This window comes from Triturus cristatus, chromosome 2_1, assembly GCF_964204655.1.
Source record: "Triturus cristatus chromosome 2_1, aTriCri1.1, whole genome shotgun sequence".
NCBI lineage: Eukaryota > Metazoa > Chordata > Amphibia > Caudata > Salamandridae > Triturus > Triturus cristatus.
The window spans coordinates 122,539,744-122,554,699 of record NC_140581.1 but is presented as its reverse complement, the minus strand read 5'-3'; the positions used below and the strand labels follow the sequence as shown (position 1 = coordinate 122,554,699).

General features: G+C 47.6%; 1 protein-coding gene across 3 annotated transcripts in view; it reads left to right on the top strand.

The window, feature by feature from the left end:
- UBAP1 (ubiquitin associated protein 1) overlaps positions 1–14,956 on the top strand; it is a 209,586-nt gene that overhangs the window by 185,804 nt on the left and 8,826 nt on the right. For all 3 annotated transcript variants that reach the window (XM_085628752.1, XM_085628734.1, XM_085628743.1), the window contains exon 5: positions 3,654–3,854. In XM_085628752.1, coding sequence (XP_085484878.1) covers positions 3,654–3,854 — 201 coding nt within the window. The remainder of the gene's footprint in view (positions 1–3,653; positions 3,855–14,956) is intronic.

Genomic DNA, 14,956 nt, shown 5'->3' with positions numbered 1-14,956 from the left:
CACGACTGTAACATTCTTTACATTCTTGTTTTTAGGTGAATTGTGTGAGTTTATAAATATCGGGCGCCTAGTCAACAAGAGGCAATTTCAGCCTAGTATCACAAGATCGGGCGATCAGACTTCAACATCGTGGCATATGTTTCATGGTCAGCAGATACTGTGTACCTTTGTCTTTGTTTTGAAAGGCAGAGTACGAGTACCTGCATTTCTCAGCAGATGTTCAGTACTTTCATTGGAAGAGTACAGTCACTTACTTCTGTGCACTTTTAAATTTCCAATTCAAGCACTGATTTTAAACAATACAAATGAGTACATAATGTAGAACGTAATTCTCAGATGCACGGGCATTCAAGCTCTGGCATGCAAATGCAGGGTCAAAGAAGGCCTTTTCTGATTGGATGAAGGAACTCAGTTGTCCTATAGAGTGAATAAACCCAACTGACTGTACATTTTGTTCACCTTTTTCATTTTAAGCCTTGCCCCACATTTTTACGTAAACATACAGCTACCTACCTAAATTAGCAATTACAATCTATTTGTGGCAAAACTTTGCACTCAAATTACATCCCGGTGCAAAAAGTGCCGATTAATGCGTGCAGTTATTGTTCCTGTATACATTACATTTTCTGCACATGCTTTTTATCCTCAATTCAGATGTAGTGGTGACAAGGGAAATGTAAATCGCTCTGCCCTCTGAATTTGTGATAATGCACAACCTCCGCACCAGCACAGCAAAGACCACCTTCGCATCAGTGCAGCACCCTCATAGAATCGGCACAGCATTATCACCTCATCAGTGCACCACCACCACTGCAGCACCAGCTCCGCTTCAGTGCAGCATCACCTCAGCACAGCACTAACTCAGCACCACCAATCAGCACCACCTGAGCACCGGCTCAGCTCCACCCAAGTACCACACAATCACTCAGCACCAGCACAGCATCACTCCGCACCACCTCATCACCCAGCACCATCTCAGCATCAGCACAGCACCACCACCTCGTCAGTTCACCACCTCAGCGCCAGTGCAGCACCACCTCAGCGCCAGTGCAGCACCACCTCAGCGCCTCCACAGCACCACCTCAACATCAGCACAGCACCATGTCTGCATCAGCACCACCTCCACATCAGTGCACCACCAGCAGTGCAGCGCCACAGCAGCTGAGCACCACCTCCGCAACAGCGCAACCCCAGCACAGCATCACCTCAGCACAGCACCCACTCAGCACCACCTGAGCACCCGCACATCAGCATGACTTAGAACCACCTCAGTATCACTCGGCATCACCGAAGCACCACCAGCACAGCACCACCTCCCCACCTGCACAGAACCACCTCTACATCAGTGTACCACCAGCGCAGCCCCACCTTGGCCCCAGCGCAGCCCCACCTTGGCCCCAGCGCAGCCCCACCTTGGCCCCAGCTCAGCCCCACCTTGGCCCCAGCTCAGCGCCACTTCCGTACCAGCACAGAACCACATCGGCCCCAGCGCCACTTCCGTGCCAGCACAGAACCACCTCGGCCCCAGCGCCCCTTCCGTACCAGCACAGAACCACCTCGGCCCCAGCACCACTTCCGTACCAGCACAGAACTACCTCACCACCAGCGCAGCGCCACCTCGGCACCAGTGCAGCACCACCACCACAGCATCACTCGGCATCACCCGAGAGCCTCCTCACCAGGACACCACCAAAATGAACTTTAACCAGTATAGTTTTATTGACTCCATGAAGGAATCGTTCATAGATTTTTCGAACTGTATATTTAAAAGTTCGCTGCTTAACCTAAACCTAAATACTGGGTAACTGGAGCAATTATTAACTGTTCCTAATTGCATCTTGAGCAAAGTCTGCTAATATATATATAGAATGATGCACTTGACTCCTAATGCTAATGATGAAGCATGACTCAATCAAAAAGCCTTTAAATCCTTGGGTCTAAAAAACTATCCCCAATGGTTAGTGGCATTCATTATTTTCTTCAAATAGGGATCCTTTTTCCTTTAACTCCTTGGGACTAAAGAACTATCCCCAGTGCTTAGTGGCACTCATTATTTTCTTCAAATAGGGATCCTTTTTCTGTGTGATTTTTGCATTTACTTTATATTGTAGATTAAACGAATGGACATATGAAGATTCAGTGCTTAGCGGGCAGTAGTTATGGCGTGCTAGCGATCTGTTTCATATTTCCAGTAGAATGTATGGCGAATAGATGAGTTACAATCCTTCAGAAAGACCTCTTATTGTAGCATGCATTTAAAAAAAAAAAAAAGTGGATGAGAGTTGCAAGCATATAGGTGATGTGGCATATGTCCTTAGACAGCAATGCACTCGCCAGTCTACAATTGGAATACACTGTTGGATAACATGCATTAGTTCTCATCTACCAAATTGGAGAAGACTAAATGTACTACAAAAAACTATATAAAGTTGATTGGTTCCCCCATGTGCTCAAACTAAATCAAAGTGCTGCAATACTACTACCCCATGAGACTCTAACGTTTGTAGTTTGAAGTGTTGAACATTTGAAAAAGATCAACGTTTAAGTCATGAGGTTAAGACTTCTGAAAAACATTTAGACATTATCAAACAGAAAGAGTACCCCATAGTATTATGAGACTCTGTACAGGAGAATATGGCACAGTGCCGTGCCGAATAATTATTGTTAACTTGCCGCTCCAGACAGTGCAACTATTGAAAGCCTGCTTGAAACCTTAAATGGATAAATTGGACATACTGCGAACAAATGACTGGTAAATACCTAAGCAAAACATTGATTGCCTAACTCATTCTGGATATCTTTGAAAATGTGGCTATATTGAGGGCCAGGCTAGAGGTCCACATGCCATTTTAATTTTTCATTCAACATTTGGCGCTGTGAAGTGTGTGATATGTTGCGTGCACATTCATTAAGTTTGTGAATCCGAAGCCCCTAGAAGCCCATGTTAGATTAATTCATATATAGGTGAAGGTGACAAAACTTCTTAAAATTTCCATAAATAATCCATGGTGCTTGCATATCGCATGTCATCTGCTCACTGAAATATTCAGCAGGTGATATGTAGCATTAACTACAGATAGTGATGGATTTGGGCTCAAGAGTGATAAAGTAATTTTGTTCAGTGTTAGCATTGCATCTATGGCGGAGACAATAGCCTTCACAGAAGTCATAGACCAACTTCTACATCAGCTACCTTAGACTAGCTGATTGCTGTCCAAAACTGCTACTGTGATGTCTGCTTTGATCAAACCGTTCTTGTTTAGAAACATGGAACTAAATATTAGCTTAATAAATTTCCCTGTTTGGGAAAGATATTTATTGAATATGTTCCGCCCAATGTTAGATGTAGCTGTCACTTTAGCTGGTGTTTCAAGATGAAAGCATCAATATAGATGTTTCCAGTTACTGTTGGCTTGCCATTATCACTGTGTGGGAGGCATTGATCTAAGGACAGTCTGTAAATATATTTTATGGAAAACTTCACTGAGGTTTTGCTTATCGAAACCTGCATTGTATTCACTTGAAATCGTATTGTGACACCTTGCTTGCTAAATCTTTTAAAAGACATTTGTGTTTTTGCCTCCCATACTTGCTTCAGGGAGTGATATTGGTCCTAATATCTTACAAGCTTATGCTTTGTCTTCTTTTAACAGAATGCTGCCACACATGTCACCGTGTCCCAAGTGCCCAATAACACCAGCTGTACTAGGTTAACCAGCGGGCTACCTTATTCTGATTTACTGCATGCGATGTCTGGTACGGAGAGGCAGTGCGTGGAGACGATTGTCAACATGGGATATGCCTATGAACATGTCCTACGAGCCATGCAGAAGCAAGGGCAGAATGTAGAGCAGGTAAGTAAAAATGTAGCAGTGAAAGACCTTTAGGTCTCTTAATGCAACACAAACCTGTGCATTGGATAGTAATAAACGAGAATCATGGATTAAAGATGCATATTTCATAAGCCTAGGGTTAGTGTCATGCAGCATCTCTGTGCGGGAGCCCCTTTCATGAGAATAACATGTCAGTTAAAACCTGCTATGCATCTGGTGCTTGCTGGCAAAAAACATATTCTAAAAGTAGACTTATTTGTGCATTTTCGCTGAAAAGGCCATGTCGGTATTCTGAAATGGCTTAAAAAATTATTTATATATACTTGAGTGAGAAATGGTATTTTTTACACGAAGCCAACTAAGGTAGCATAATACATTTTTCATCTTCTGGTAATGAGGGCTGTGGCCTCCTCTGACCTCTTAATTACTTTCCTACAAATTGGCAGAGTGCAGCTTCAAAACAAACCAAGGGTATAGTAAAGGTGTTGACGCGGGAGCTGCACATCGTCATTTGGCATCTCATATGTTTACCTCTGGACCCTTTTGCAAAAGATGATTCATCTCAAATATTAATGCTACTGATCTGTGAGATAATATACTGGAAGGAATTGTACATAAAGTGTGAATGCCTTTGAAGTGAATCAGCCTAAAGAGATCTATGTAGTTACTAGAAAGAAAGCTCTGCATTGCTTTTGAAGCAGTTAAAACCTGCAAACTGTTATGTGATGTGAGGTAACCACCTGTCTTACTCATGGCAGCCTGGTGAACACACTTAAAATCCATTGCTTTACTTGTTCTTCAGAGCCGAATTGGAACCTAAAGCAGTACGCTTCCAATCTGGCTTCAACCACTTCTCTGCTGCAGATCAGTTTTCTAAATCCGCTTAGAGGGTCACTGGGGGCACAGAAGCTGCCCGCTCTGAATGCTTCACTTTCGAGCCTGCACATCTGAAAATCAGCCAACTCACCAAAGCCCCAGGCCTACCTCACTCTGCAAACATCCTTAAGCAGAGGTTTATGGTTACCTTTGGTGTGCTGCTGCTTTTAGTGGACACTATTTTCTTAGAACACATTTTTGGTTGTTACTAATTTAACACAATCTGTTATTAACAACTTCATGTTTTTATGGGGTGTTTTAATTTCCCTCATAACCTTTGAACCAATTTCATTGATCTGTTATTTCTCTTCTACATTTGACACATTCTTAAAGATGTAGCTTGTTGATGTCAGTTTCTGTATTTGTTTACTCTAAATGTTGCTTGGTAAAGGGTTGTACCGTACACATGCACACACTTCTCCGATGGTTAGGCTATTGAGTGTCACACTTTACCAATTATGCATGCTTCCGATCTACCACACTTTCCAAGAAGATGATTTAAGAGTTATAGCTCTAGCAAATAAGTCTATTCTCTCCCTGTAGTATGCCAGGGCTTTTATGTAAATGGTCTTGAAATGCCACGTTTCATGTTATGTCCTGGTTTAAACAAACAATTTGACTATGAGGAATGGTTTAATGTTCAGTCAGTTTTGTATGTCTATAGCATGATTTGTGTTATGATCTTACAATCATTTTTTAACTGCACAATTTTTATAATCTACCATTGAAAACGCTGCATTTCTTGTCCAGTTCACTGTTGCATATTTAACTTCATTTTGAAAATGCGATTGGTGTTTTTATACTATTTCCTGTCTGCATCCGTTCTCCTTTTATATTGTTATGCTTGATTATACTTTTCATGAATTTATTGGAGTAAATATTAAACTAGTCAAACTTATTTCAGTATACAAAAATGTCAACACAAAACACATAAAAATGACTGTGCACAAACCATCTTAACAACCATTCTTCTCAAGTGGCAGAATACATCTGAAATCTAGCTGTTGCAACTCAATGCTGTGAAATTTTGTCAAGAATAATTTTGAAAATTAAACGTGTTTGAGACTTTCCATGTGCAAAGATTCAAACAACCGATCAGGATTTTGTAGAGTGCACTACTCACCCGTGAGGGTCTCTAGGAGCTGAAGGAGGGGGGTGTGAGCAGCTCCATTTGGGTAATCCGAAGGGTCAGGACTTGAGGTCCTTTCTGAATTGGTGCAATGTTTGATACAGTGTTAGGCTTCGTCTGAGGTGAAGGGGGAGTTCGTTCAAGGTCTTGGCTGCAAGGTAGGAGAAGTATTTTCTACCTGCTCTGGTCCTGTATAAATGAGGGACGGTGGCTAAGGTGAGGTCGGCTGAGCGGAGGTTTCTTTTTGGGTCCTGGAAGGAGATTTGGTCTTTGAGGTCTCTGGTTCCTTTGTTGTGGAGGGCTTTGTACACGTGTGTGAGCCGTTTGAAGGCTATTCTTCTTTTGACGGGGAACCAGTGGAGGTCGCGTAGGTGTTGGGTGATGTGGTCATGTCGTGGGATGTCGATGAGTCTGGCTGTGTTGTTCTGGTCGGTCTGTAGTTTCCAGAGGAGTTTTTTGGTTGACTCCAGCATGGAGCGTGTTTCCGTAGTCCAGTCTGCTGGTGATGAGTGCTTCAACCTTAGTAATCTCCTCTGATGAGATATATGGACTAATTAGAAAATCCCCCTAAGCACACAGTCAATCAAATATATTGTCCAAATATCAAAAAAACTCTCTTGGTCCAAGTCCAGATTCAGTTATTTATTCATATGCATCACGTCTCCAATGCAGCCAGCTGGTATTTTCAAAACAAAGCTTGATCTTAGATGTGTAATTTACAAAAACAAATCAGCCAACACGTGTTTCGTCGTGCAATATCGTGCACAGTAGACTTCTTCAGGGCTGCAATCCCACAAAATTCAAAATTACTAATGTTCACAAAATCAGACCGTACAAGTAAAGGAAGAGTTAATACTCCCAGTGATGAAAGGAAGGCCACCACCAATAATTGAATTATAATCGAAATGAATTCCAGTTAAAAAGTTATGTTCTTAAAAAAGAAAATGTCACCAAGTTGATGCCAATAGGAGAGCAGAAACAATTGCGCCATAGAAAAGCTCAGAGACTGGAGAAAGCGTAATCACCCTTAATACAAGTTGCATCTGCTTGTATTTTTCCTTAGCATACATACGATTGTATGCCCAGGTCAGGGAAAATATGGCGCTCCTAGATCTTGTATTTATAAACAACCCCAATTTAGAAAACCTAAATATCAATCTGAATCGAAGGTTCATTATAGCCTAAAACTAAGAAAATCTCATATCACCTCTTGACTTGAATATCTTTGCAAGTTTATAGGCTTCGAAAAGTTTTTTTATCCCACAATGGCTTTTATCCCTTCTTGAAAATTGCGCCTGGTGATGTCTGGTTCCTTGGTGACGGAGAGGATGAGCTGGGTGTCATTGGCGTAGGAGACTATGTTGAGTCCGTGGTTTCTGACGATGGTAGCGAGGGAACCCATGTAGACGTTGAAGGGGCTGTGGGAGGATCCTTGAGGTATGCCGCATCTGATCTCTGTTGGTTCAGAGAGGAAAGATCGTATCCAGTTTAATGCTATTCCTAGGATGCTGGCGTCATGGGGCTTGGTGGCTAGTGTGTGGTGGGAGACTGTGTCGATGGCTGCTGGTCCAGGAGGATGAGGGTTGCCATGTTGCCTTGGTTGAGGAGTGCGTGGATGTCCTTGGTGGTGGCAATGAGGGCGGTCTTGGTGCTGTGGATGCTGCGGAATCCGGATTAAGAGGTGTCTAGGATGCTGTTGGTTTCTGTGAAGTGTGCTAACTAGGTTTTGACCGCCTTTTTGATGACTTTGGCGGTGAAGGGGAGCAGAGAGATGGGCCTGAAGTTCTTGAGGTCCTTTGTGTCTGCGGAGGGCTTCTTTAGGAAGGGGGGTGACTTCGTAGTGTTTCCAGTCGTCGTGGGGAATGTGGCGGTCTTGAGGAAGCAGTTGATAGGCATAGCTTGGGTGTGATGGCAGTGGCAGCCCTGTGAAAGATGTGCGGTCGGCAGAAGTCCGTAGGTGCTCCGGAGTGAATGCTCTTCATTGTCTTTAAGGTGTCTTCTGTGGTGAAAGGGCTCCAGGTGAGAAGGGTCTGTTGGATGGCGTCGGTGGGGGGTTGAGGCAGTACCATGGTCTTGGCTGTCGAAGTTTTCGTAGAAAGTCTTGATCTTGAGGTGAAAGAAGGAGCTGAGTTTGTTACAGAGGTCTTGGGAGGGAGGGATGTCAGTTGTTTTGCTGTTGGGTTTGGTGAATTCCTGTATGATGGCGAAGAGTTCCTTGGAGTTGTGTGCGCTGGAGAGGATTTTGTCTTGGATGGCTGCTTTGTAGTCTGAGTGTGCTTCCGGGTTTTTGCTGTTTCTCCACTTCTTCTCCAGTCGTCGGCATGAGCGCTTGGATTCCCGGAGATCGGTGGTGTACCAGTTGGCTTTCTTGCTCTGTCATCTTGTGGTATTCTGGAGGGGGGGGGGGGGCGAGGGTGTTGCCGATCCATTGGTGGAGGTTGCTTGCTGTTGTTTTGGCATCTGTCGTAGTGGGGGAGAAGGGGAGTGCAGGTGAGGGCGGAGGTGAGGTGTTCTTCGGGGACTGTGTTCTCACTTCTGCGTGGGAACGGAGAGTGCGATTGTGAGCGGTGAGTTTCGTGAAGAAGTGGATGCAGTTATGGTCTGTCCAGAGCAGTTCCGTGGCTGAAGCGAATGTTTTCTCTGGCGAAGATGGGGTTGAGTGTATGTCCTACTGTGTGAGTGGGGGTGGAGACCAGTTGCTTCGATCCTATGTTGGTGAGGTTCTCCAATAGGGTGTTGATGTTGGGATTGCTGTGATTGTCCAGATGGAAGTTCAGGTCTCCGGAAGCATGTAGTCTGTCGAGGCAAGGGCATGCGATGGGGTCTGCAATGACGTTGGTGAAGGGGGTGCAGGGTGCAGGAGGTCTGTCTCCGAGTGTTCCACGGTGCGTCGTTTTGGGATTGAGCTGAATCTGGAAGTGGATATGTTCCATGGCGGGTAAGGCGTCCGAGTTGGTGGTTGTGAGTCGGAGGGAGCTCTTTTGAATGATGGTGAGGCTTCCTCCTGGACGGTTGAGGTGGTCTTTCCTCAGGATCTTGTATCCTCTGGGGATGTCTGGTGCGGAGCTGGTGTTGGTCCAGGTCTCTGTGAGGAACGGGATGTCAGGATTGTGAGTGTTGAGGAGGTCCCAGATTTCTACGGCGTGTCTGTGCAGGGAGCATACGTTGAGCAGGATGCAGCTCAGTGGCTTGTGTGCTGTGGCATCGAGCATGTTGGGAGTAGCTGCCTGGGTCTGGAGATGGGTGAAGGTGCAGTGGCAGTGTCCACAGGAGATTGGGCTTTGGGTGTTGCTCTTCATCGAAAGCTGGCAGTTGTTGTTGCGTCCGGGGTTGAGTGGCTCATGGCTATATGTTTAAATAGGATTTAGCATTGGTAAGTGAACTAAAGTCTGAATCACTTTGAGAGATATGTTGCTTTCGGGCAACTACAATTACTTGTTATTCCTTGTTGGCCAACCTAGAATAAAAAGGTCTAGATGTGGGGGCCGGTCCTTTGCATATAATGGTGCTATTGATTGGAATGCTCTCCTTCTCTTTTTGCGGAATGAATCTAACTTTTTTTCGTTCCGCAAGCTTTTAAAAACCTGGTTGTTCTAGCTCTTCCTTGTGCTCTCTTTCTGATGGATACATCTGCCAGTGGATTCCTCACCTTGTGAATATCCCCTGCGCCAGCAACATTCGGAAACTTTTGTAGCAGTCCACGCCGATGGGGTCGAAGACGACGTCACAGAGACACGGCTCCGCTCGCGACTCCGCTGACGTCACCGGCTCCATAAGAAGACCTCGTCGGCGTGATGACGTCAGTTCCCTTTTTTCCGCGCCGACGACGCCAACGGATTTCGGGAATCGTTACCAGTAGCTTTACCTATTACTTTGTGTATTTTCTGAAAATTTTCTGTCTTACTTCGAAGATGTCGACAAGGATGTCTGGTTTCAAGCCCTGTCGAGAATGTGGCAAGCACATGTCTATTACCGACCCACACGAGGACTGTGTTTGGTGTCTTTCATCCGACCACGATGTGGGTGGTTGTTCCAGCTGCCGCAAGATTAACTCGAAGGCTCTCAAGGAAAGAGAAGCGAAGCTCTTCATCGCTCGGATGAAGAAGGAAAAAAGAGGAAGGAGGAGGTCTGGATCCAGGTCGAGGTCGGCGTCCAAGTTGACTTCGGGGCATGCTTCGAAAAGTAAGAAGCATAAGAAAAAGGAGGCATTCTTCACATCATCACTCCGACAAAGGTTCGGCGTCGGAGAGAGTCAGTATCCTTCTCCGGTCCCGACTTCACCTCCAGCTCCTTCTTCTCCGGTGACTTCGCCGGCTCCGGCTGAATCTCCGGTGCCGGTATCATCCCCGACGCCGGTTCCATCTCCGGCTCCAGCTGATTCTCCGGCCCCGGATGAGGATCTTCAGGCTCCGGGTGAGACTGTGACGCTGCTTGTAACACCGTCGGCGCCGCCAGGCCCGAGTCCGGTGCTGCCTGACCAGTATCCTGCATTCCCTGGTCCAGGTCAGGACCCCTCGCATTATCTAAATGCGATGTACGGGGTGTTTTCAAGGGCCATGTATACCTCTGGTGCACCTGTGGGTCCGATGGGTCCGATGGCTTTCAATTTGGGAGTGCCGCAGGTCTACCCTCAAGCTCCGTTAATGCCATTCTTTCCGACGACGCCGTCTTGGCAGCTACCGGCGCCGAGAACATCGACGCCGCTTCCCTCTTCACCGGCGCTGACATCGTTCGACGCCGGCTGCTCCAGCGAATCCGCGTTTGACGCCGCTGCCGGCGCCTTCGGATTCGAACACGGCGCCGCCGACGCCGCTGGTGCGGATTCGTTCCAGAAGGGAAGTACAGAGAGTGGTGGATGAGAGACGCTTTCTGTTGGAAGAGGCTGAAGAGGGAGAGTTAGTCGAATCTGATGAGGTGTTTGAAGAACTGAAGGAGGCAAGTGGACTGGATTTGTCTCCAGAGTGGGGAAATCACTCCACCATCAGATGAGCCTTCTAAAGATGCAGCGCCGTATCATGCGGTCATCAGAAAGGCTGCAGAGTTGTTGGACCTACAGTTACCGTCCACGTAGTTCAGGTCTAATATACTTACTGAGGTGCTGCATTCACCTACAGCGGTCTCGGAGCCTTTGTTACCCTTTAATGAGGCTATTATGGAACCTGTGCTGGAGGTATGGCGCAAGCCTTTTTCAGCTCCTGCGGTCTCCAGGGCAGTCGCAAGGAGATATAGAGTGGCTCCAGGGGATCCTGAATTTCTAACTTCGCACCCTTCGCCTGAGAGCTTGGTGGTCCAGGCGGCTTGTTCGGGAAGGTCAAAGGGGGCCTTTCCTCAGGTTCCAGGAGACAGAGAGGCCAAAAAGGTGGACCAATCGGCCAAAAAGGTCTTTTCATCAGCCAGCATGGCTCTCAAGTCCACAAATGCGATGTGTTTATTGGGGCGCTATATCCATGCGCTAATGGATTTGGCAAAGAAGATTGCACCAAAGCTGTCGGAGGAGGATAGGGCCGGCTTCAATGAAGTTCTGACTGATGCCCAGGCGGCTGCTCGCCAAGTCATTCAGACTGGACTGGACACGGCAGACTCAGCTGCCAGAGTCATGGGGGTCTTCTGTTGCCACCAGGAGGGGTGCATGGCTAAAGTCCTCTGAATTCTCCTCGGATGTGCAGTCGACTTTATTAGACTTGCCTTTTGATGCGTCTGGCTTGTTCGGGAAGAAGGCGGATGCTGCTCTCGAACGCTTCAAGGAGAGTAAGGCTACGGCTAGATCGTTGGGCCTTCAATCCCAGCCGAGAGGTTCTTTTAAAAGATATAGGGGCTTTGGAAAGGCGACTTTTCGCTCCTATAGACCGACCCAGCAGCAGCAAAGCTCTTTGTCCAAGGGATACAGAGGAAGAGTTAGGGGTCGCTCACGTGGCCGTCAGCTCTCCTCCTCCTCTGCCCCTCCCACCACTGCAAAGCAGCCCTAGATTCGACATTCCGGATCATGCTGGTCCTGTGGGGGGCCGGCTTACCCATTTTCTACAAGATAGGGAATCTGTAACTACAGATCTCTGGGTTCTGGATCTTGTAGAAAATGGGTACGCCCTTCCCTTTCGGGAATTCCCTCCAAATTACCCTCCTTGCCAAGGGGCTTGCTCGGAGGACCACCTTCTTCTCCTGCAGGAGGAAGTCCTGAAGTTGTTTCAGAAAGGTGTGATAGAGGTGGTTCCAGAGCTGGAAAAGGGGTCAGGGATGCTACTCCCGGTATTTCCTGATTCCGAAAAAGGACGGCAGGTTACGTCTGACATTGGACCTCAGAATTCTGAACTTTTACCTGAAACAGGAGAAGTTCAAGATGCTCACCCTTGCGCAGGTTCTATAGGCGCTGAATCAGGAGGACTGGATGGTGTCGCTCGACTTGCAGGATGCGTATTTTCACATCCCCATCCTGAAGTCGCACAGAAAGTATCTCCGTTTCACAGTAGGGTCGCAACATTATCAGTTTGCGGTCCTACCGTTTGGTCTTACTTCAGCACCTCGAGTCTTCACGAAGGTGATGGCAGTGGTGGCAGCCCATCTCAGAAGGATGGGGATTTCAGTTTTCCCTTATTTGGACGACTGGCTGATAAAAGCGGAGTCGCCAGAGAAGGTGCTGCGTCATCTGCAGGATACAACTCGGCTGTTGTACAAATTGGGTTTTTCGATAAACGTACCCAAATCTCACCTGGTGCCCTCTCAGCGCAACCTGTTCATAGGTGTGGTACTGGACACTACTGTGTGTCGAGCATTCCCTCCTCCTCAAAGGATTCTCGACATACAGGAAAGGATTCCTTTATTTTACAGCGGAGCGGTCGTTCCAGTTCTGAAGGTCCTTCGCCTGCTCGGTCTGTTCGCTTCCTGCATCCTGTTGGTCAACCATGCACGCTGGCACATGAGGGCGCTCCAGTGGTGCCTCCGCAAGCAGTGGTATCAGCACAAAGGGGATCTCAGGGAGTCTGTGAGGATCTCCAGAGAAGCTGCAGCGGATCTATCTTGGTGGAGCGTGGAGGGCAATCTGTCCCAAGGGAAGCCCTTCCATCTACCTCCATTGGTGGCCACAGTGATAACGGATGCATCCACTTTAGGGTGGGGTGCACATCTGGGGGATCTGGAAAAAAGGGTCTTTGGTCTCCGGAGGAAAGGTTGCTTCATATCAACCTTCTGGAGTTACGGGCGATACGCTGGGCACTCAAGGCCTTCCTCCCTTCCCTTCGCGGTCCGTCTGTTCAAGTCCTGACGGACAACACGACCGCGATGTGGTATATAAACAAACAGGGAGGGGTGGGGTCTCTTTGTCTCTGCAGAGAGGCCCTGCGTCTCTGGTCCTGGGCTCAGGTCCATCAGATTTGTCTAATGGCAAATCATCTGGCCGGGGTTCTGAACGTTCGTGCAGACCATCTCAGTCGGCAGTTCACCGCCGACCACGAGTGGAGGCTTCATCCGGAGGTGGTTCATCGTGTCTTTCGGACGTGGGGAACTCCTCGGGTGGACCTATTCGCCACTCAAGAGAATGCTCACTGCCCGTCTTTCTGCAGTCTCCAGTATCCGATGCAGGGAGCGTTGGGGGACGCGTTTCAGTTGAGTTGGGGGTTCACGACTCCTTTACGCATTTCGTCCCATACCCTTGATTCCTCTGGTTCTGAGGAAGATTTGCCAAGACCGGGCCCAAGTTATATTGGTCGCCCCGGATTGGCCAAGAAGGGTGTGGTACACAGATCTTCTCCACCTCTCCTCGTGCCCTCCGCGCCGTCTCCCGCTGAGGGCAGACCTCCTCTCGCAGTCGGAGGGGCAGGTTCTACACCTCCAGAGCTTACACCTTCATGCCTGGAGATTGAACGGGGCAACCTGAATTCTTTCTCTCTCCCACCAGATGTGGTGGATGTTATTTTATCGGTCAGGCGACACTCCACTAAATCTATATACTCCTATAGGTGGTCTAAATTTGTGCTTTGGTGCGGAGAGAGGTCCATTGATCCCTTGAAGGCTCGTTTGTCTAACATTCTACAGTTTGCCCTGTCTTTTGCTAAGCAAGGCTTTGCTGTGGCTACTGTGAAGGGATATTTATCGGCTCTATCGGCTTTCCTTTGTTTGCCGGATCAGCCGTCGCTGTTCAAGTCACCTATTGTTCTTCGTTTTATAAAGGGCCTTACAAACAAGTTTCCTCCGTCTCCTTTTATTATGCCTCAATGGGACTTAAACCTTGTATTAACTTCTCTTATGGGTTCTCCCTTCGAGCCCTTACACAAGTGTCCCTTGAGGCTGTTGTCCTTTAAGACGGTATTCCTCATTGCAATCACCTCGGCAAGGAGGGTAAGTGAGCTTCAAGCTCTAAGTTCAAAACCCCCATTCTTGACTGTGCATGCTGAACGAATGGTACTTAGGACCAGGGCTGCGTTTTTGCCTAAGGTGGTAACTCCTTTCCATCTGGGGCAATCCATTACCCTTCCTTCTTTCTATCCTCCCCCTCACCCTTACAAGGAGGAGGAGAGACTTCACCGCTTGGACCCTAAGAGGGCGGTGAGCTTTTACCTGGACAGGACAAAGGACATCAGAGTTGATGACCAGCTCTACGTGGGCTTTGCTGGCTGCAGGAAAGGTCGAGCGGTGCACAAGCGCACCCTTTCCAGGTGGATTGTCTTGTGCATCAAGATTTGCTACTCCCTGGCTGGTAAGGAACCTCCGGAGGGTTTGAGAGCTCATTCCACTAGAGCAAAGTCTTCCACGTCTGCTTTGTCTAGGGGTGTTCCTGTGGAGGACCTTTGTAGGGAGGCAACTTGGGCCTCCCTCCACACCTTCGCAAAACATTATTGCTTAGACACCGAGGTGAGGAGGGACGGACATTTTGCGCGATCCGTCCTGCAGGACTTTCTGGTATAGAAGGGTGGACACCCTCCTCCGGGAGTGGGGACTGCTGTGGAATCTATTCACAAGGTGAGGAATCCACTGGCAGATGTATCCATCAGAAGAACAAGTTACTTACCTTCGGTAACGCTTTTTCTGGTGGATACAGTATCTGCCTGTGGATTCCTCACTGACCCGCCCGCCTCCCCGTTGTCCATCCTTCTATACCTGTAATTCTATGCCTGTATTTCTATTGATG